Genomic DNA, 23,740 nt, shown 5'->3' with positions numbered 1-23,740 from the left:
TTCACTTACAAGCTGCTGTGCACTGGAGACTCTCTCTGCATACCATCCTTTGTCTTACTGACCAACAAGCTCTGCTCCAAAGGCTGGATTCTGTTGCTGAATCTCCATGGGACTGACAGGAGCCAGCACACTGAGGGAAGCCCAAGCTGCGTTGGGTCAATGAGATATTAATTTAAATTCTGCTCTTTAAGATATTTTGCTGCCATAGCTAAGAGTGGTGGGTATGGCAATATTCCATAGGGCTTCCATGGCTTTGTAGCCAGGAGAGACAAGAGGCCGTAGCAAAAGCAGTTGCTGTGCACATGTGAGGCTGTATTTGTCATTCTAAACCAAGAAGGACATTTTAGCCTGGCTTTCTAAAGAAACAAAGCTTCTGTTTTCATGCTGCTTTTCCATCTGTTGCCCCTCTGATTGTTCCTCAGCAAATCTGGAGCCCATTGGCCAGTGTCAGCCAAATTTGACCATGGCACAGTGTGCACTTCCCTCTGCAGAGAGACGGGTGGCTTGGTGCAGGAGAAGGCAAGGATAGCCCCTCTCTTTCACTGGGAAAGACCAGAGGACAGGAGTGCCAGCTTTGCCTGGCAGCCCGTGCTTGGCTCTGCCTCCACCACAGCTTGTGCCCAACCACACAGGCTGGGTAAGACCCTGGCTACCTCGGCCAGTAACTGCTCCTGGTGGGGAGAGTTTCCTCCCTGACCATTGTGCTAGTCAGCTTTACCCTGCAAGATGACATCTGATAAACTTGGGCTCTCTAAGAAAATATCTCGCAGTTGTTTTGTGTTTGTGTGATTCAAAATACCCTGCCAGGAGATGATCTATTATTAAACTCCTAATTTTCTCAAGAATTTGTATTTTTGACCTGACACTGTTTTGAGGAAACCCTGTGAGGGATGTCTTTTTGCAGAGCAATCACAAGTGTTACTGTAAACACATGCCCCTATCAGTCCCTCTGTCTGACCTCACACCATCAGATAAGCAGGCTTAGCCTTCACATGTCTGTAGGGATTACTTTATATCTGTCCATAGCAGTGACTGGGATAAAGTGATATTTTCTGCAAATACAGTTTAGCCTTTAGGAAGTCACTGCTTACTCATGTGTTAACCTCAGCTCTGAGCAGGTGACCAAAGGCAGGCAGACTGCAGCTTGCCTGTGCTATAAATAAAGAGGAGCCTGCAGCTACAGCTGCCTGTACTCTGCTGCAGGTAAATATTTGTCCATGGAAGCTTGGGGAGGGCAGCTTGCATTTAAATGGCTGACCACAAATCCCCACAGGAGACTGCAGTAAAAATGATTTGGTGGCATCAGGTGCCACAAGGTATTAAGACTCCTAGGAAAAAAATAATAGTTCAGTTCATTATCTCAGTGACAGGTTGTTGACACAGAAAAGCAGTATTTGATACCAGAGACTCAAATAATGAAGAGTCAGAAGCCAGCTCAGGAGATGTACCTCTTAGGCTAAGGCAGGAGCAAGTACTTCAGGATTAGCCTAAGCATATTTTAAATATCTGAAAAGGCAAAGATTCTACAGTCTTCCTATCAAACAACATTTGTGATATATTTTCTTTCTAATGGGTATTCCATTCTCATTCTCTGAGCTGCATCCTCCCTGAAGTGTATTCAGCCTCTGACTTTGATTACAACTGTCCAAGTTTTCAGGAGCTGTTTTCCTATGCCCCAGTGACTTTCCTGGGTTGAAAATTTGACAGCAACAGTCATTTTGAATATCCTACTTCCTAAGACATTCAGGATGGGGATGACTCCTGATTCCAGCTTTGTAAAAATCTGATTTCTGACATGCTAATGAAAAGCTACGGGGCAGAGAGGGTACAGTGCAGGACAGTTTGAGAGAACTGCCCCTCCCAGCTCCTTGCAACACCCCTGGAGTTTTGTGTAGCCACAGCAGGTTGACTGAGGGTTAGGGTTCATCCCTACATGTCTCTGCTCCTTTGTATTCCTGTGTGTGGTGATGAAAACCAGTGCAGAGGGTGTGCAGAGCTCCAGCTGGGGTAGAAACATCAGAGCCCATTGAAGAGACCACTCAGCAGAACAGTCTTTTGGGGCACATTTGACAGAGAGTGGGGCCACCGGGTGAGACACTGCAAAAGCAGAGAGGGCAGAGAGCAGGGGAGGGAAAAAGGGGTCACCACACCACCCCAGCACCGTCATCACCCCCTGCCACTGCTTTGCTAAACTCCTCTGTCAGCAACACCAACCCCAAATTTCTTACCTTTGCCCCTTAAAGGCCTTTTGTGGCCTCTTTTCAGGCAGTTCAAGTGTCTCCATTTAGCAAAGCATAACACTCTCATTGATAAGGTGTTTTTTCCACACTGAACCATGCAGCAAAGGAGCCCCTCTGTTTAAACACCATGACATCACCTTCAAGGTCATCCTATAAATTCCTTCCTAAAATTATTTGTCACAAGCTCTGTGGGAAACGCAGTGAAGAATGAGACTGATGGGATGCATTGAATACACTGCCAAGCACGGATCTCTGCTCTGACTCTTGACTTTGAGCGTGGGAGCTTCTCTGTTGTGTTATATGTCACATTGGGCTGGGTTGCTGGCACATGGGCCACCTTTCTCTTTTATCTTTGCACAATGTGCACTCCAGTACAGAGCTGGAACCCTGAGCTCAGCCAGTTAATAAGCAAGTTGGTCACAGCAAAATGGAGAATGAGTATCAGTAGTATCAGTCCTTTTAAGGTCAGAACAGTCTCGAAGCTTTGTTAATACAATTTCAGTATTATTCTTTATGAAACAATCCTGTTTAACCAAGATGACCAGACTTTTCTCCTCTCTAATTTTAATGTGGTTTTATAAAATGGATACATTTGGCATGTCATCTGGAAACATTAACCAGGGAGGTTAAAAGGTGAGGCTCTTGGGTTTAAAGTATCCATTTAGTAGATAGATAAATGAATTGACTAAGTGCTACCCCATTTGTCATAGGGCTATTATACCTGATTTTTTTTCTGGTTTAGTTATAAGCTATTGGTTAATGGAGTAGAATTAGATTTTTACAGAACTCTGTGCAGATAATTTTCTTGGAAAACATTTTGAAGAGCCTGCCCAGAAGATGAGATGTGATGTTCCACTGCTGTCTGATGGATTGGCCCTCAAACAGCAGGACTGCAGCTGCAAGTGGTAGCCTGTGGCTCCTCCATTAAAGTTTCTGCACTAGCACAGGAGAGCTGTAATAAAGAGAAATGACATATTAATGTGGAAGTAAGTTCAAAGCCCTCAGATCTGAGCATCATGGGACATTAAGGAAATGTAACATTTGATCTAGAGCAGGGCTACTTGGCCTGGGGAGCTTCAGGTCCAGAGTCATCACATCTTAAAGTTCTGTGTGCCAACTGTTTAACTTGGGCTTATCTGTCCTCATGAGATTAATCCAAATAAAGAATAATACCAGGGTAACTTCCTCACAACAGGATCCCAAAGCAATGGAGAGTCATCTCAAACAATATAAATACTGGGTGATGTAAAACCTGGCTGGATAAAACAGTGTCTATTAAATATAACAAAAGTTATCCTGCACCAGCTGGGACAGAAGTAGGGGCAGATTTTCCCCTATATTTTCCCTATATTTTCCATTAATATTTTCCTCTGTAAAGCTCCCTGCCTTTCCCATATTCTAACATCTCAGTCAGGCTGAGGAAGGTACAGAGGGAAAGCTCTGGGACATTCCAGGGTTATGAAGTATTTAATCCCCAGGACACCCTTATCTGAAGTTGGTTGAGACAATTCAGACAGAAATAGGTCCCATCCTAACACAGAGTAAAGGGAACAGAGGATGTTTTCTAGTGGATAATTGACAGGATTCCACAAAATCACCACCAAGGCATTACAGAATTTATTTTTTTTTTTAGCCCTAGCAGTGAGGCTGAAGATGCATAAAACACAGAAGGACTCTGCATAAGGTGAGGGGCAATTCCCTATACACTCAGCAGGGCTTATTTGCCCCCACAAGAGGTCTAGAAGAGGGTGGTGTTATTCCTTCAGTACATATCTCCTTTGATGCTCTCTATTTTTATCAAGCAACAATGATTTTTTTCACAGTATATCCTTGACCTTACATATGTTCATTCCCAAGCTCTTGATATCATTCTGTTTTTATCTTTACTCCTCCCTTGTTATACTTTCCTTAGCAAACAGAGTCTCATGATGCTCTCTGTGGCTGGGAGAGGAACTCCCTCAGCACAACCCCGGATCTCACTTGCTGTTCTCTGTTAAAATCCTACTCAGGAAGCCCAAATGCCTGAACAAAAGCTGGCAGTGTGTAGGTCGACCTGCTGCTCTCATGTTCACTTTTAGCCCCCAGCCATGCTGTGTTCAGGTTTTTTCTCTGCCTTGAAAACTGTTTGGGAGCATCTTGGCCATTTTGTTCTGGGTGTGTGTCTCAGGCAGCTGAGAGGATTGGGTACTCTGATTGGCACCCCTGTGTTTTATGAACAAAATGTTAATATTGTGAATAGTGAGCTGCTTTAGGACCACAGCTTGGCATGTTAGTCATGCAGAACTGAAAGTGGACTTGCAGTTGAGGTCCAAAATAGCCTGTGAATGCCTCACCAGAGAGGCTGGGATGACAGGCACCCAGCTTCCTAGCAGGTGCTCATTTCTTTCACATGGAGCTACTGTTGGAGGTCAGGGCCTCTTTATTGGAACATGATGTGACTGCATCACTTCTGTTATAGTACAAAGAACAGAGTCATCCCAGTGACACTGAGAGTGGGCCTTTCAGTGAGGTGAATAAAAAACAAACTCTCTCTGTCACTGCAAACCTGTGATGGTGTCAGTACAAATCACGGGATAACAAGAAAGAGGTGCTCCCAGCTACCATATCAGATACATTGTCTCTCTCTAGGTTTTGTCTCAGAAAGCTCCCACCACTTTTTTGGGGGGGTTCTGCAACATGCAAGTGTTCAGTTTTGGAACTGATGCTCATCAAGTCATGGAAATATTGGCTGAAAGTCCCCTCTGCAGGTCTCCTACTGCAAATGTCTTCCCTAAAATCCAACCTGGCTCTCCCAAACAGCAAACCAAACCTGGATACCACTCCTTGTATTGTCCACTGCTCCTGAAAAGTATCTGCTGTTTGTGTCTCTCTGCTGGGTGGTTGTGGCCACCTCCAGCTCACCTGTCCCCAGCCTAAGCAAGCCCAGCTCCCTGCAGCTCTCTGAGGGGGAACATCCTGCAGGCCCTGAACACATCCAGCCACACTGGGCCCTGCCAGTTTCCCCACATCCCTCTTGACCTGGGAGGGCAAACCATGGCTGGACACAACCAGGTACAGTCTCCCCACTGCCAAGCAGTCTGCAATAAGTAACTTCTCTCAGAGCTGGCTGTCCTCCTCCCCAGGAACACACACACAGGCTTTCTGAGGGAGGAGGTGCTGTCAAAGGCACTCATGGGTTCTTTTTACCCAGGAAGTTGTTCAGTTGCTTTTTGTACCTCTGTAAAGTTTGAATCCAAAATCTCCTCCAGCAAGGAGTTTTACGGATTTCTTGCACAATGTGTGAAGGACCACTTCCTCCTGCTTGTGGAGAGCTTGCTAATTGCTAGTTTCATTTCTTGTTCTCATACAAGAAAGCACAATGAACCATTTATCATCCTCCTGCCCTTCCTAATTTTATAGGTCCCTACAGAAGTGATAAAAAAAGAGGACAAAAATAAACGAGGAAGACAAAGGCTATATTCTGCTTTTCTCTCCCTTTATTTCCTGAAACATATGACTCCTCACACTTCATTTGAGCATCACCTTTGGAGATTGTCTCCCACTGTTTTCTTCTCCTTTGTCTTTAATGCACTTCACCAGTGAACAGCAACTAGGAGTAACTGAGGCCATAAACAACTATTTTCCTGCTCATTTACCTGTGTTGTTCTGGCAATTGCTTAATGGTAAACATATGACTTACTGACACACTTTAGACCACAATGCTAACAAGTTTAATTCCTTGCCTTTGAAGGACAGGCTAATACAATTTTCCTCTGCATTCCTCCAGGCCATAGAGTCAAGAACAGCCACAGGCAGAGGTGCTCTCAAGACCCCCAGCTGCATTATCATCTGAATTTCATTAGGATTCTGAATAGTGCCGCTGATGAAGTTGACTGGGGAAAAAAGGCAACTTAATCTGTTAAAGAGCTGCAAAAAAAGAGCTGTAATTCTTTCTGAAAGATTGTTTTAGCTTCTTGCTCTGCTAATCTGATGTTTGTTTTTATAAGGACAGTCAATTTGCATCCTCAAGCAACAGTTTTAATGTCTGCTCAATATATGCTGTTTACAGGATTTAGAAGTCACTGATCTTGCAGGCAGTTTGACATTCAGCAAAGAACAAGGCCTGAAGGGAAGGACACAGCCTGCAGGACACCACCCCAGCCTCCATGAGAGCTTTGCTACAGCAAGGGATTCAGGCAGAGGCTGAGGGAGGGGCACACTTCTAAGCCTCTCCTCTGAATCTGACACAGGCAAGAAGTCTCCAAGTCCTCAAAATGTTTTATTCATCCAAGGCTTGCTGGAAAATAAGCTGGCCATCTCCATGGAGTGGGAAAACTGGTGTGGAGTACAGCTGGTGGTGTCCTGCTAATACCAAAACAAGGGGCTCCCACTCTTCACTGTGTTGACTCGGTTATCCTGAGTCTATCACCAAGGGAGGACAGTGTGTGTCCTGTGAGCAGGAGATGATGATGTAGAAAGAACAAACAGCCTCTGTATGGGAAAGGGAATTATCAGGAGGGCTGACAGTAACCCTTGCCAGGGACTTTCCCCGTGCTTATTAACCATCCAAAGCAAACTGAGCTGCTTATTCCTGGGCCATGAGGTTAAAGATGGTCTCTGTTTAACACACAGGTGTGCTGACAGGGAGGCAGGCTGGACTGTGGGGGTTTTTATGCTGCAGAGCCACCCCATATAGAAGAAAGTTCCTGGGCTGCATGCAGAGGTAGACACGACCTTGCAACAGAGAGACACAAGGCAGCAGCCAGAATCCTTGATCTGATCCTTTGGATTGGCTGAATGCATGCTGATGTTCGCGTGGTGCTTGGGCTACGGTTTAGAAAACAGCTTCTTGTGCAATAGATCGTAATTCCTAAAAGGAGCTGAATCTTGGTTTTTCCTCCCCAATGCTTCGGTGGTGGCTCTTCTCCTAAAATTATTGAACGGCACCACCTTGTGGGTGCGCGGAGGTGCGGAGACTTTTCCATCTTTATTCCATGTGCGGACCCTGCTGGGGTACATCTGAATAGCGACGCATGCAAAGGGTGATTCATTCTCACGCTGCTTCTCAAAGACCGGGCACTCACCAAGAAGTGCTTTTCTGCTTGTTCGCTGGCAGCTGATAGAAACAGATTTTAGTGCTTAGGTGTTGATTTTCAGAGCTTAACTGATTCTGCCTTTGCTAGAGGTTGTATTCGAAAACTGTAAACAGACAAAATAATTGACACTTTCCAATTATAGCGAAAGTGCAGAGGAAAACCGCTGAAATACACGTTAAAGATCATCTGCCCAGGATGCCACTTCTTACCTTTTTCAAGGTGTGAAATCCACGTGTCAGCTTGTCCATGCATCACACAACTCCCTAAACTCCTGAAAATAAGGTGTAGGGGGAGAATTTACCATATTGTACTCATGAGTTTGCCTTTAGGGATTACCCTGGCTATGACAGACAGCACATGTCCTAAACTGCAGTTTCTGGGAAGCATCAGACATATGTTTGTGAATAGAACAGCCTGTGTACATTGACTCCAAGACTTCCCAGAAAGCACTGGCTGCATGTTGTGTATTTTATATAGCATTAGGATTCACGTTACCATGGGTATGCAGGAACCCAGGACGCTAAACAGGAGCTATGGGACAGTGTGAGTGTGCGTGTATGGAGTACCAGGTTTTTGGTCAAGTGGGATTATCATGTATAAATCCAAGAAGCTCCATGAAGTCTACCCAGACAAGATTTTACAGAGTGATTAGGATGATGTCCTAAAAAACTCATATATTGTAGCCTAAACCACATCAAGAAAACGGATCAGAATCTTAAGTAGAATATGGACAGGTGAGCAGACACATTCATACAATTCCATTGTCCACGGGGAGAAACAATAAAAACATAAATAAGTACAAATGGTTAAACTGCCAATTTTTTCAAGCTTGCTTCTCAAACTCGGTTTCATTTTTGGAAGAGCATTTTCCTTTCACAGTGTTGCCCCCCAGCCATGTGCCCACCCAGGTTTTTTCTAGGCAAAGCTACAAGGGCTGGATGCAAGGCTGTGCCAGAGATGTGCTGAGACACCATGGGCAGAACAACATGGTCAAAGCAATGTGGTCCACAAAGTGAGGATTGCCAAGAAAAGGGATGGGGAAAGCTTGCCAGGGGATTAGAGAGGTTTCTGAGAGCAGGCATTAGGATAGGAATGGGAAGGCACCAGGCCAGTCAAAGCAAGGCTCTGCAAGGGGCAGTTTGCTGTGTGCTCCCAATAACCCCATCTGAAGTGTTGCAAGAGCACAGAGTGAATGACAGTGTTGTCCCCAGGACACCCACAGCCTGACAATAGCCTGGGGTGTGCTGAGGAGAGAGCTGAGCAGTGAGAGCAGGTGGGTGATGTGAGAGGCAGCAGTGCTGGCACATCAGCAGCCAGCCCTCTGTGGGTGCTTTTTCCAGCCAGGACAGTGGAGCACAGTTTAAAGCAGGGATCTGGAAGAGGAAAATGAGCCAGGCTTAGAGACAGTGATGAGGATTTCCTCCTCACTCCCCTGAACACAGGGGAGTGTGGGAGAAATTTGTGGGAAAATTGTGTGGGAGAAAAGATGAAGATGCTTACTTGGAAATTCAGAATACTGATGACAGCAGTGACCTCTGGGATAAATCAGAGACTGCTGTCAATATCCAGTTGTTGAAGAGCAATGGTAAGAAAGAAGGGAATTTACAGGCTGATGTGATTCAGCAGTGAATGTTTTCAAAAGGGATTAAAGGAAGTGAGGGAGCCCCTCTAGTGGAAGAATCCAAGAAAGGCAATCTCAGCCATTAGCTGACAAAATTATCCTAATGCAGCATCCAGGATGGTCACAAATGTGAATCAAGATTGTCCCAAAATTAACTGTGGCATCATTTATATTATGGTAGGGAAAACCCCCTCAAACCTGAAGAAAACTTCCAACAGTTTCTACCCAGCTGATCACAAGAAAAGCTTTTCCTGACTTGATATCTGGTGAAGGAGCCAAGCCTGAGCATGTGAACAGAACACCCCTAAGATGCACACAAATTTAAAATCATATAGAAACAGTAGCATATTTCAGAGTCTTTTAGCCTGGACTTCAGAAATCTCTCTTCATTCACCAGGTGCTAGGGAGGGTCACAAAGACACTAAAATGCTCAGATTAAATATTGGTCCCACCTCTTGTGTGAATCTGAGGTAGCCAGAAAGACTTGCAGCATGTCAAAAACCATAATACAATGGGAAAGGAAAAGGCAGTGCCTGCCTCTGTTATTGGGGGAAATCACTAACCCTGTGTCCACCTCAGTTTCCAATTTGTAAAGTAGGGTGAAGAGCAGTTCTTCACTCTTATAAAAAGGCACGTGCCAAAAATCATGAAGGCTCTGAGATGCCAACATACTCAGGAGAGGGAACCAGCTTAGTGTCTGGGCTTGATGTGTAGTGGCACCAACTTTAAGAGCTTGCAGATTCTGTTTTAGCCCTGAGCTGCCAAACAGGACAGCAGACCAGCAGGGCTGTGCTGGGAGAGGACAGCTCCAACTGCAGAGCAAGCTTGCTAGTGACAGCCACCTTCTGCTCCAGGAGCCGTGGCTGTCAGGAGGACAATGCCTCTGCCTGATGAAGAGGATGAGGAAGATAATGTCCATTAGACACCTGTGATAGTTTAACACTTGGATTTTATCCTGCAGCAACACATTCAATATTTCCACCTATTTATGTGGTGGTTTGGGGCTGTATTTGACAGGCTTTAATGTAAACATGGTGTTGCTGGCACACCGACAGCTTTTTTTTGGCATTGCTTTTACAAAGTCTTTACATAGAATGAGTTGATGTGTGACTCATGTAAATTCAGATTTTTTTTACTTTGAGCAGATGTGGCCCCTCAGTGTGAGCCTGAAAACAGTTGGGGTGTTGCTGGGATTTATTTACAAACCTCCAAGCCAGCAGTTTCAAATCTGTGTTAAAGTTAGATGCCTGTTTCCATGACAGATGGTCTCATTTTGAGAAGGAGTGAGTCTTGACAACTGGGGCTGGCTGGGAGAGTGAATTTCTGTTTCATAAAGATGATTCTATTTTCAGGGTATTTTCAGATCCCAGATCAAGATTTAAATCTCCAAATTCAAATATCGTTTAGGGATGAACAACATTTCATCTTGCCAGCATCAAGGCTCCTGCTGATCCCTGGCTGCTGCCAGTGTTTATCCAGGCTGCTGGAAGAACGAGGAGTCCTGGCTCTGTTGCCACCTGCCAGACAGAGCTGTGGGGTGTCAGGAGTGAAGGCTGGCTGGGAACATATTTCAGGGGGTTGTGCACTTCCCAATTGCGCTGGTGTTCAGGGAACAAGCCTGAGCCCGTGGGCTGTCCCTGTGATTTGGCATGGCAGGATTGTGGTAGGGGGTCCCTGGGCTCCACAGCAGCCCTGGAGGTAAAAGGACCCGAGAAAGGTTGTCATAGAAACCCTGATTGTTCTTTAGCCCTGACAGGATCAGATCTCATCAGAGGTTTTTCTGGAGCAACTCAGAGGAGAAGCATTTCCGTAAAAATATCCCAGCTCTTCCACTGAAGACTCCAGTTGCATTGAACAAGCAGTGCCTGCTGCTGCTCCAGCCTTCAGGAGATGAGGGGGGACACAGCCCAGTGCCACCCTCCCCTCCTGAAGCAACAGCTCTGACAGGGGGGAGGAGCCCCCACCGTTGTCACACAGAGTGCCTGCTGAAGCCTGTGAAGTCACATGAGGTGTCTGACATTGGTACCAAGGAGCTCCAGGTTATTTTCCCTGGCCTCCAACTACTTTTGTGGAAAGGTAGGGAGCTTCACTAGCTGCTTCTGTCAGCTCTGTGCAGGTGTCTTGTGTCCTTATCCCATCTCAAATAGCACAAGATTTTACGTTTCAGGGCAGCAGCCCCCTGGGAATTGTCTGTCATTGTCTATATCACTGCCAGGCAAAGCAAAGCGAGGGCAGGTCCTGTACAGGGCAGCAGCCCCCTGGGAATTGTCTGCCATTGTCAATATCACTGCCAGGCAAAGTAAAGGGAGGGAATGCCCCATACCTGGTTGTCCTGGGTTGACTATATGATGCTTTTATCCCCAAATCGTCTCATTGGTTTATGCTGAATAATAATAAGTTTTGCACCTTTAAGACTTGTTGCAGAGAGTGAAAGGGGGGAGAGAAGAATCGCACAGTTGCAGCCCTGGAGGTAAAAGGACCCGAGAAAGGTTGTCATAGAAACCCTGATTGTTCTTTAGCCCTGACAGGATCAGATCTCATCAGAGGTTTTTCTGGAGCAACTCAGAGGAGAAGCATTTCCGTAAAAATATCCCAGCTCTTCCACTGAAGACTCCAGTTGCATTGAACAAGCAGTGCCTGCTGCTGCTCCAGCCTTCAGGAGATGAGGGGGGACACAGCCCAGTGCCACCCTCCCCTCCTGAAGCAACAGCTCTGACAGGGGGGAGGAGCCCCCACCGTTGTCACACAGAGTGCCTGCTGAAGCCTGTGAAGTCACACGAGGTGTCTGACATTGGTACCAAGGAGCTCCAGGTTATTTTCCCTGGCCTCCAACTACTTTTGTGGAAAGGTAGGGAGCTTCACTAGCTGCTTCTGTCAGCTCTGCGCAGGTGTCTTGTGTCCTTATCCCATCTCAAATAGCACAAGATTTTACGTTTCAGGGCAGCAGCCCCCTGGGAATTGTCTGTCATTGTCTATATCACTGCCAGGCAAAGCAAAGCGAGGGCAGGTCCTGTACCTGGTGAATTTCACCATGATCCTGGTCAGGGAAAGCAGCATCCCTCCAGCCTAACTCCTGGCCCCTAAAGCCTGGATTTTTATTCACACACCACAGCTTGGTGCAGAAAGGCAAAGCCTGAGCACAAGAGGAAGAGGGGAGAAGCCACACTCAGTGTGCTACACACAAGGCAGCTGGGGCATGTGCTGCTGGGCAGAGGGGAGCTTGCAGTCCCAGAACACCGATGTAGGCCATGGCCCTCCATCAGCCTGCATTATTATTAGGGCGGCACCCTGAGGAATTTTGCTGCCAGTGGTGTAACTCTTCTTCAAATTATCTCATATGCCATTAAGAAGAGGGCCAGACTGATTTTTTTTTTGGTTTGATTTTAGTACCTTGCAGTTGACATCGTGAAGGAGTGTTTGCAAAGGCAGTCTGACATGTGTCACCCAGAAAGCTGCCTGTAAACATGAGTTTGTGCATGTTATGGAGAGAAAGAGCTTCTACTTTTTAAGTTTTCACCTAAAGAAAACAAAACCAATAAAATAAGACTAAAACCACCCAAAAGAAAACCAGCATTCCACTGACACCTATATTAAAAATTTAAGCCATCCCTCTAAATGTCAATGATCTGAAAGTTCAGCTGATTTCTTTCTGCCTTTCACTTTTGGTTACTTTACAGTGAAGGTTTTTTCTTCATCACCAATTATAAACTTTATTGAAAGGGGACAGTTTTGCTCATGATGGGCAGAAGATTATTTTTAAACAAAATATAGGAGTCGTTAACTTAAATCCTGCATTATGCCAAGGCAGTCCAACATCCTTTGGAGCATTCCTGATGAATATTTCATTCTCTTTAATTAGTCACAAATAGAATTTATTTTTTTGTACTGTATCAACCAAGTATATGAGCCAAAGGCTTCATTCAGCAAAAGGGTGACTTTGTGAAGATCTTTAAATTTCCTGTTCAATTCAGTGGCTGTTGGCTGGGATGTCATTAAGGGCTGTTAGGCACTAGCAGCTCTTTCAGGGTTTCTGGTATTGATAATATTTGTGTGGTCACATAGCTCACAGGTGTCTAAATCTAAAAGTGCTCTAAGCATTTGTGAGTTACCAAAATGCTCCTCTGTTAAGCAGCCTTACGGAATTTCCTGCTTTCATTTTGCAATGTATCTGCTCTTGAGTGGATTTTCAGGGGCTGACTTCAAATATACATAGAACCATGAAGATGGAGGAAAATAGAGACCAGCTGCAGGTTAGCAAGGATCTGAACTCATTATATGTGATAGTAGAAGCAATTTGTCACTGTCGGAGTCATCACAAGTGCCCTGCTCAGGGAATCCACTCTTCCAATACAATTCTTTGAGCAAAGCATTAGAGATAATAAAGTCCAGAGGAAACTTACTTGGACAAATACAATTTTCAGGTAGTTCTGAAAGGGTTATTGTTGATCAGACTGTGCACTTCTCCCAGATTAAAAATCCTTTTCAGATAAAACCACTGGAAAGTGTGGAGAACAGTGGTGAGTGGTTATCTTTGGCTGTGGATAAAGTATTTTGTCTGTGAGACAATAAAATGCAGGGCATAGGAACTGGCACTCTTGATGACTGAATTAGTTTTGAAATCTGTCTCAGTCTATGAGACCTCAGAAGACACTGAAAATACTTTCCTGACAAATAATTTTGTAATTACACTGGGGCTGAAGATTGTTTTCAGTGACCTCCAGCAGTTAATTATGGGCTCATAAATTGCAGATTATGGGGTTTTACATAGCTGCACAGCTTAGATTTTTCTTTTATAGTAGATTCAATAAAAATAATTTTGAAAAATATGTTCATGCCTTTTTGGACTGCGAGTTTTGTCGACAGATGCAATGAAACTGATACATCCTGCAGGGCAGCTCAGTCTCCTGGCACTGACATTTCCCCCACAAAAATACCCAGAAGTTAACTTTCTGAGCAGCTCTGGTTTGCAGTAGCAATACAGCACAAAAGCAACTACAAAAGTTCAGAGAAATTTGTCATCATTTTGTTAGAAGTGGCCCAGCTGTAGTTTTTTATTTTTTTGCCCATCTACATGGTGGTAGGATTTTAGATTTGCAGTTTTGGTGTAGTGTCAGTTCCTGCATATGCACAGAACAAAGATCTTAATTTACAGAAAAAATAAAAACTTACTTTGGAGACTGCCAGGCATTTAGCCTTGCTGATAACACATAGCACTGAATTCCTCAGGTTAATTATGGCTGGTGTAAAAAAGCATTGCTTTTTGCCAGTATTGGAAACCAAATGTATTCATGCCTTCCTGAATGCTTTCTCAGCAGTTGACAGCCTTGACATTTACATAGGGGTGTGGTGAAACAGGGCACCGACACCCGTAATCATCACGAGGAAGGAAAGCATCCAATGATATAAAACTGTTTCACAGTCTCTGCCTTTCCCTGGAAAAACAGCATCTGGCTCAATGTAGGCACAGACTGTCTGCAAGGGCTTTTTTTGTTCTTTAAACAGAACTCAGCTGACAGGTTACTTTCTGGAAGAGGCATGGTAATCTGTCTATTTATGTACTGCCTTTGAGAGATGAAGCCTCAAATTAGGATAGGAATTGGGAACTGAAACAAAAGGGTTTACAGAAATGGGAGACACTGGGATTCTTGGCATGTAGGCTCTGTGCAATCAGGTCTCAAAAGCATTTTTAAAAAATAGAATAATAAGAGCTTTGTTGTTTTTATAGCTGATTAAACTGAGCTGACATCTCATCCTGGAGACATTAGCATACTGCTTGATCTAACCCACATTTGAAGATGTGTATGATGTACAGTGAGAGCTGGAAACATCATTATCCTTCCTTTGGAGTCAGCCCAGTGTTTACTGAGTGCCTGCCTTTGGAAATGGGCAATCCCTCCCTGGGAGCTGACAGAGGAAAAACATTTGATTTGTGGTGGTCAGGATTCTGCCCTGAGCAGCCTGCAGCCCTTGACAGTCTTCAGGCTCTGGCAATCCCACTGGCTCTCACATGAGTTCTCCTGGAAATGGAGAGCTCAATAAGCCAAACTCTTTATTTGGGCACTGGATCTCATATCAATGTTCAGAAAACAGGATTACACTGGTTGTACCTCATTGCTCTGTGTTTTCTCCAGTGCTCTGACGAAGGTCTCTCCTCAATTCTGCCACCTCCCCTGGGTCCTGCTCCTGACCCATCTCCTGGCCCAGCTCACTCTTTGTCCTAAGCCCAGTCCAACTTGAGACCTCAGCACCCATCCCTCTTGCTTGTTCAGACCCCAGACTGTGGGGTTGCTGAGGCTTAGGAGGAAGATGGCTTTTGGAAACACTCAATATCCCCACATCCCTCATCTGAAGGTAAGGGAGGTCAGAGTCAGGGGCCACAGCTGGTATTGTGCCTCAGGTCTCTATCACTCAGGTCACACAATGACAGCCAGAGAGCTGTGGCATGCCTTTGCAGCTGGCCAGTGCCATGCAGGGACACACACACTGGGGTTATGTGTGCCCAGAGAGATGAGAGTGGCTCTAAAAAAAAGCAGTTAGCTCTCACCTGGGGTAGAGATGGGCGCCTGCCAAGTATTCTATAAATTAAGCTGTCTCTATAAATTGTCCTGTGACACTGGAGACAGAAGATTCTGTTTGAAGATCCATATTCACCCTGCTTTCACAGCTCTCACAGCTGTGGAGATGCTCTCACATTTGCAGCAGGCAGGGCAGCTCATTGTCTGGCATTGCTGTCACCACACTCCTGCTGCACTGACTGCTCTCAGTGACCAACACACTGCTGTCATGCTGCTTCTAAAAGGTTTGCTCCCTGTCAACACCCAGACATGCTGGAAATGTTTCCTATATCAAGGGCTCTGTCTATACCCTGAGTTTAAAAGTGGACAAAGGAAGAGGAGGAGGCACACTCAGGTCTGTGCAGGTTGTCTGGGGCTTGTTGCCGCAGAGCTCCAGACTAACTGCACTTGGGAAGTGAGGCTCTGAGGGGAACTGGGACACAACAGGACAGCCCTTCACAGGTGGGATAAACAAGAACCTGCAGGAAAACACTGTATGGCTTCCCCAACATTTGTAAGTGCTACAGATCTTGGTACAATGTCCAGCTGAGCATCTGGGTGTAGCAGTATAAGCAGAACACGTGTGGATTACAGCAGTGGTCAACCAGCAGCACAGACATCACCTGAAAGTCCTCCATCTGTCTCCAGATGAGTCCCTCTTACATATATTGTATATATAGATATGCATATATATATACTCGATATAGTACACATGTCTGTTGCATGTGAGGTAGTCATCTTTACTTCCAAAGTTCTGCAGGTAAATAACCATTTGGGGTTTGATTTGTTCTGCATGTAGCAGATCAGTTGGTCCCATTACAAGTAATTCAAAGGCTTTCCAAAGTGGTAAATCTCTGCTTATTTTCATTTCCTGCCTCTAGCAATGTAGTAAAAAATTGTCTCATTTACTGTTTGAAACCTGCAAGCAGAAGTGAAATCTTCTGCGATCCAGGACAGGTCAGAGCATAGATTTTTCCACTGTCCCAAAGCCTGGTTTAGTCAGCTGGATGAATTAGAGCTGGTAAGTGTGTAGCAGGGCATAAAAGAAACCCTTCATGCTCTGTAAAAGCAGCCTTGAGGTGCAGCAGGGCTCTGCACAAGGGCACTAATTTGTCACACAGAGTGTCCCCAAGCTGCACTGCACAGCCCGGGCTGGACGTGGAAAGCAGGACACAGCAAGCATTTCCTAGAGCCTCACTGTGGCTGAAGGCCATCCCCAACAGATAAGTTTTTCCTTCCCAAGGAAAGGAAAAAGACCAGCAGACACAATCCCGAAAAAGAGAGTGCCTCTGAAGAAGGACATCCTCTTGTTTTGTGCTCAGGCATCTGATATCTGACAACTGATTTGCTTCTTTGTATATCCTGGCTGGATCATCCTGAGCCTTCCTGCACAAAGGGCACGGAAAAATTGAAATCAATTTTGCCTGGAAACAGATGCCAATTAAGGTCACTGGAGAAGGGCAGAAAGGGAACAAGAAACATCTCACTGGAGTTGTTGACACAGATAGGATGCTGGAGATGCTCCCAATCTTTCCCAAAGCTTTTTGTTTTTCTGTTTCCCAAGCAGCTTCTTCCTTGAAGTTTTTCCTCTGTGTGTGCAGGCAAAAACATGGTGGAAAGAGGTGAGCTGAGCTCACATGGATCACTGGAGCTTGTGGCAAGGCTGCTCTTCCCTTAATGGAGAGAAATGTCTTGCTTCCACCAGGCAGTGAAATGACAAACGTGAAAGCTTCACTTCCAGTTTAGTCCCAGTGACCAAAAACTGCTGTTGGGTTTTTCTTTTTCCAGAAGGTCTCTTCACTCACTTTTGTTCCCACAGTTCTTCTCATTGCCCCCTGTAACTTTGTACAGAGGGGCAGGAGGAAGAAATGACAGGGAAAGGTTGCTAGGCCTAAGCCCCACTCTCAGCAGGCAGTACACAAAGCCTTTCTGCTTTGACTTACTCCAGAAACAGGACCCAGTGGAACCCTCTGTCCCTGCAGCACAGTTTGGCCATTGCTGGCACCAGGCTGCAGGCTCTGGACTGAGTTTCCAAAGGCTCAGGACCGAGGCCTGCCAAACTTGCTTTGCCTGGACTACTACAGAGAGCCTGTTGCTTTGTTTCAGTTTGGTTTAGCTGTAGGTACACTTTCCTCCTTCTAGCCAGGTGCCTGCAGCTGATGGGGTTTACTTTCACTAGCACTGCATGGTAGAGTCATAGTTTTATACCAGCTCTGCTGTGCACCAAGAGGTGTTCACAACTCCAATTTCACACTCTGGAGCTAGCAGAGGTCATCGTGGGCTTGGTGTGACAGCAGAGGTCCTGCAAGGTGGAAGCACAGGGTGCACTGAGGGGGGCTGCAGGCCCAGTGGGATGAGAAGAGATGGGGCACAGATGGGAAGACTCTGGAGCACTCACAGCTACAAACCACTCGCCTGAGGACAGCCAGAGAAATGCAGATACACAGCTGGACGAGAATGGTTTCAGGGGTAGAAAAGAGGACAAATAAATAATATCTTACATGTAGAGATTCAGACTCTATTGTGAATGTGGATGTGAAATGGAGTTGCAAACCAATGAAGAAAAAAACAGGTGTAAAAGTATGTGACAAATCATAAAACTGCCCCCCAGGAGAAACTGGAGTGAGGAAGAAGAAATCATCACCATCAACCTCACATTCCTCCCACAGAACAGCTCCAGATGCTGATGATTTCCTGTAACACCACCATCAGAATGAAACCACCAATGTTAGGATTTAGATGAGCATGGGCAGGGGGAACATAACATCAGCAATAGGGATAGACGATAAGAAGTGTGCAAAAGGCTTCAAATGATGTTTTAATTATTATTATTGCTATTGATTTTTCTTTCTGATAGGAGTATTACTTATTTTTCTGTAAAAATTTGACCTGGACTAATAATGATTTTTTATTAGCATGCTAAGATTTCAGTTCTACTAACATTCAGTTCTTGTCTTTATATGTAAGGTATGTTTCCCTTTTGTCCAGAAACAATATTTTGAGCATAAAACTGTAAGGTTTCTGAATAGCTCAGAAACATTCTGTATTTCTCACAGGTTCAAAATAACCAAATACTTTATAAGCTGAAATCACCATCAAATGTGAAAAATGCATCTGCCCAGGAGAGATCTAAAGAGCTTCTCAGCCTCAGATGGAAAGGTAAATGGTGTTTTGGGTAAAATCAGCTTTTTAGTTTTTCCCTTCAAACCTGTTCCTGCTGTCTTGGATGTTCTCTCTGTGAGTCAAAACTGATTCTATTCCTCTTCTAGACTGCACTTTGTCAAAGAGGAAAGCCTCAACAAACACCTTATGAATTAGGAGCCATTATTTTTAGCCACACATCAAAATTCAAAGAAATAAATAGAAACTTCCAAACTTCTAGTCTTCCTATAGTTCCTCAGTGAAGCTTTCCATATCAATGTCTTCCATTTGTAATGGTTCTGTAATGTTTTATGGATGTACTATGCTTAGAATAAAATCCAGTAGCAATATGTTGCCATCAAAAAGGTGCCCTTAGCACCAGCTTTTCTAAACTCCTAGAGAAAAAAAAAAGAAGAGGCCAAGGCCAAGCCATGAGAGCAGACAGACCTGCACCATTTGGAATCATAAAGAAGTGAGCAAACCACCTGAGAGACTCCTAGTTTTGGGCTGGGCTTCCTAGGCAGAATTGCAGTGTAACCTGTAATTACAAGGTACAGTGTAATTAGAGATATTTTCACATCCTGGACATCCTGGAGCTGTGGTGTGGAGGTGATTGGCCAGAAGCCTCATGGCCATTCCTGATGCTGGGGTTTTGGCTTTCCTCTTCATTGGAGATACTTGCAGAACATTTTTCTCTTGACTTCTATGTGTCTCTGCACCAAGTCAACTCATAGGACTACCTAAAATTAATCTGTGACTAAAAGCATGTTTCAGGCGCTCCTTGAGCTCTGACAAGCTGGGTGCTATGAGCACTTCCCATGGCAGCTTTATCTTGAAATAAACAGAGCAGGAGACTTTTCTCCTTTTAATGCCTTTATTAAAATTGATCAGCTCAAGATTGGGAAGCCTGATGGGTTTGCAGACTCCATCTTCTTTCCCAGCGTGGCTCAGAGGAGGAAGATATGCACAGTTTTGTCCACTAGGAGCAGAGCTGGGGATCCAATCCTCACGGTAGCTTCTAGGCGAGCCCCAATCTTTCTGCTTTCCACTGCTTCCCGGCTCCGGGTCCCGGTTCAAGATGACTTCCCTAGTCAGGGCGAGGGGCACAAAAGTTTTCAGCATTTCTGCAGGCTCAGCACTCTGTTCCTCATGTCCAGGAATCACTCTAATGTCTTAATTTTGCATTGGCTCGTTGTTTTTGGGGTCTTTTTGGTAAGCCCGACCCTTCCCATGGTACGCTGGTCCCGAAGTTAATCTGCATATTCTAATGCCCGCCCCCCCCCAAGTTTCATCTTTTCTCTCTCACTGTCTGGGGAGAAGAGCTATCAGCTCTGCCCTGTCTAGAATCTTTACTGATACAATAAGAACGATTCACTCTAACGACCTGTAAGTAAGTAAGCACTGCAGCCGCAACACTAGTCTGCTTGCTTTTGTAACTTTTTCTACAAAAAAATGGGCAGAATTTTGTTTATAACATATCTTAACATCTGCAGCAGGTGAGGGTTGTTTAATGGCTATAAAGCTTTGGAAGATGTGCAAGATCTAGACCCAGTTTTGTGAGTGGCTTTGGTTTTCTCTTTGGGTGACTCCAAACAACGTTTGGAGATCTGATACTTGAATTCTTTCCAGTTTGAATATACTTACTATATTTTTTTCTTCTTGTGAAATGAAAATAAGTGTTATATATATATGGTAGATTAATTCATGCTGTAAAGTTAGAAATAAGTATATATAAAATATTAGGAGAAATCAACCCCTATGCTGGTGACTGCCCCAGCCAGGACTGCATTCTATTCACATTCTAACCAGTTCCCGGACAACACTAAAGATAACATCAAGCCAGGTACCGTATGAATAAAGAAATCTTGGACTATGAGCTAAGCCTGACTGAAGACAGAGTTATGCATATGGTAACCCCTTCCCAGACAGCCCGAATGAGACTGGCTCAGACCATCAGAAGGGGTTTTCCTGCGGCACCATGCATGAGAAGATATCATCTGGACCTTCCCAGAATGGAATGTCCTGAAGAAGCTCACAAGACCTGCACCTGGAAAGGATTAAGTCTACGCACTCAGGAAATACACATCTTCTGCCTGGGTACCACTGGGGGTGCCCCTTCGGGGGAATGCTGTCACTCTGTCAGTGGGAACCCAAGGGCACCCAGCATCTGTGTCCGGGGCAGATGCTGTCTTGGCTGTGGTTGATTTTTGCTTTTTCCAAAAATTCTATTTTTTGTTAATTGACTTAATAAATCTTTGTCGATTTTTTGGATAAATTTGCTACAGATTTGATAATTTATAACATAAGGATTTCCTGATATGCTGTATTTTCCCTTAAAGGAAAACCCTGTTTTCCTACCAAAATAGTGAGATACCATTTTATTGCAATCTGTTGATTTATAGGATGCATGGAAACCCTCCTTCCTTAGAAAGAGCTTGCCATAAAGGACTCTCAGTTAATTTCTTTTCTGTGAATTTGATTTTGGCCAGGTCCTTCTGCCTCATCCAATAGGACCTTTCCCTTCAAACCTGTAGGCCTTGGTCCTCTGTGTTTTACCAGGGTGTTGCACAAGTCTGATTGCCTAATCCCACTTCCTGCCCATTGCTGCTGGCTCTGACACGAGTCCCAAAGAAGGACATCTGAGAAATGCTTTAATCAAAGCTCCCCACCCACCGGTGGGGTTTGGCCATTAGCCTTTTGTTTATGCCCTTGCTGTGCAGCAGGGGCACTCCAGGTATTTCCTTGCTAAACAAAGGGAGGCGTTTAAATCTGCTTAATGATTCTGGGCATTGTTACTGCACACATCGTTTGACTCTATTCTCTGCAGAGATTAATGCTGGCATCTCAAACGTTACTAATGCCTTATAGACAATCCATTAACATCAGTGTCTCCTAAGTGGCCAGCCATACCATTATTTATAAAATAGGGATCCTTTCCTAGTGCTAGCACTACCAATCCCTTGATTTCCTGAGCATGGAATCATGCCTGTTATCAGCTGTGGAGTATTTTACACTGCTACTTATTTTTTACTATGGAATGAGCTGCGTGTGTGTGAGTGACATGAAAAAAACCCATAAAATAGCAGAATATTGCTATTCCCCTTGCTGCAGTGTATGAGCTGATCTGGTTAGACACGAAATGCAGACAGAAATCCGCCTCACCTCTCAAGCTAATTTTAGTCTCTCCCTCTGTTCTCCGTGACTGTGTGTGTATAAAATCACTGGCAGTCTGACAGCGTTTCAGTAACCTGTGCCACACGCAGAGCGGGATGTACTCACCAGCCATCTGCTTGCATGGCACGGGTTAACTGAGCCTGTGGGATTGTGCTTACCTAAACAAAACCACTGCAGTGGTTTTGTTTGAGGGGAAAAACAATGAATGGGTGGAGATGATCAGCCCATGCATTCCAGCTAGTGCAGTCCAGGCAGCAATGACAGCCTGAAGGTTGCAGCAGCATCGGGATCTGCATTCTAAGTGCACCAATCTTACAGTCTGGAGTGATTTTACGTGGAGCTGTTCTTTATCTGCTGAGCCATGGCTAGTAACCAGGCCAGCCTGCAGGATGATCAGAGCAGGCACTGCAAGTTCTTATCCTACATGTTCTACCAGGCTGTGAGAGATCACAAGCCTGTGTGGATGCTGGAAGACATGAGAACTATGGAGTATTTTTACTGGGAGGAGAATGCCAGCTTACGAACCTACTCACCTTCAGAAGCCCTTCTCTATGCAGTGGTGCATAATCACCTGCCTTATGCTCAGTATCTGCTGTCTCATTTTCCAGAGGAGGCTCTCAAGGTGCCTGGGGAACACTTCTGCTATTGCCCATCCTCTGCTCCTCACCTGGCCATGGCGGTCACATATGACAGGAGAGATATCCTGGGACTGATCATCAAAATTGCACACAAGCTCCCCAGCTTGAACTCCTATATCAATAGGGCTGGCTGCTTTCATCTGGAAGATGGGAAAACACCCCTGCACCTTGCCTGCGAGCTGCTGAGGTCAGAGACGGTCCTCATCCTCCTCGGGAACGGAGCCTCTCCCAGGATAGAGGACAGTAAAGGGCTGACCCCGCTGGACGTCATCCTGGAGCAGATGTGGGACTCCAAAGTCAATGTCGCATCAAAGAAGCTCTGCCTTGACTACCTCTTGCTCTTCATGCCCAACCCACAGTTTAAGATGCGGAAAGTTCTGCAGGAGCATCCAGACCACTGGACAGCTTTGCTGGGAGAAGACAAATTCAACAGCCTGGTGGGGAACACACCTGCTTCTTTATATCTGCAAGCTATGCAAACTATTCTCCAGACTCTTCCCCCTTCCCACTTCCCTAAAAGCATCCAGGAACTACCTATACCTCAGGCACTAAAGCCTTTACCATCCTATGGCAAAAAGCTACCAGCAAAAAATGTGGTAAATGTTTTTCCTTGACTTTATTCAATGGGTCTTGGATTTTCCAAGGCAACTTAGAGGAGCTGGTTATCGACCACTCTCTGCATTTTAGTGTGATTTTAGTACTTAATCTATTAGGCTATGCTGGAAAATCCAATATTTTGTGACAAGATTTTAAATGTCTTTTCTAACTGATTGCAGGCACGGCACTTTTAAAGGCAAAAGCCTTCCTTGTTTTCTGTTTTATTGTGCATGTGAAGGGTTAACTGTAGTTGAGACTGTGTTATGTTTGGTTTCTTAGTTGTCAGCTGGTATCAGTGTATCTGAATTCCCAATATGATAACTGTATCCTGTGTAATGCACCTGGGTTAAAAGGAACTACGTACCCAGTGGGATTTTTAAATGGTGTCACTGCTGGAGCTGGGAGAAATACCATCCCCTTCCAACAAGGTCCAAACATCAAGTTTCCTTTCTAACAATGCTCAAGCATCATTAGTAATAACCACAAAGTGCATGGTTGATGCTGCAGGGGTGCAGAGGCAGTTCCTGCAGGATAACTGATCCTATCGAGTTACTTTACAGCAGGTCATAGTGTGGAGGGCATGAATTCAGAGAGGGGCAGTGTGTGTATATTCCTGGAGGATGGGAGATAAAGATCCACATAGCAGCAGATGGGAAGCATCCAGTCTCAGGAGTGAGGGGGTTAAAGGCAATCCCAGCCC

At 45.0% G+C, this 23,740-nt stretch overlaps 1 protein-coding gene across 1 annotated transcript; it reads left to right on the top strand.

The window, feature by feature from the left end:
* Positions 1 to 21,945: 21,945 nt before the first annotated feature.
* Positions 21,946 to 23,071, top strand: LOC102033636 (ankyrin repeat domain-containing protein 9-like). Its single transcript, XM_005429484.2, has one exon. The coding sequence runs from the start codon at positions 22,167 to 22,169 to the stop codon at positions 23,055 to 23,057; it is 891 nt and encodes a 296-aa protein (XP_005429541.1). The 5' UTR covers positions 21,946 to 22,166; the 3' UTR covers positions 23,058 to 23,071.
* Positions 23,072 to 23,740: the final 669 nt, after the last annotated feature.

This window comes from Geospiza fortis, unplaced genomic scaffold, assembly GCF_000277835.1.
Source record: "Geospiza fortis unplaced genomic scaffold, GeoFor_1.0 scaffold763, whole genome shotgun sequence".
NCBI classification, from domain to species: Eukaryota; Metazoa; Chordata; class Aves; order Passeriformes; family Thraupidae; genus Geospiza; species Geospiza fortis.
The sequence above is the reverse complement of the archived record's forward strand: the minus strand, read 5'-3'. Positions and strand labels throughout refer to the sequence as shown.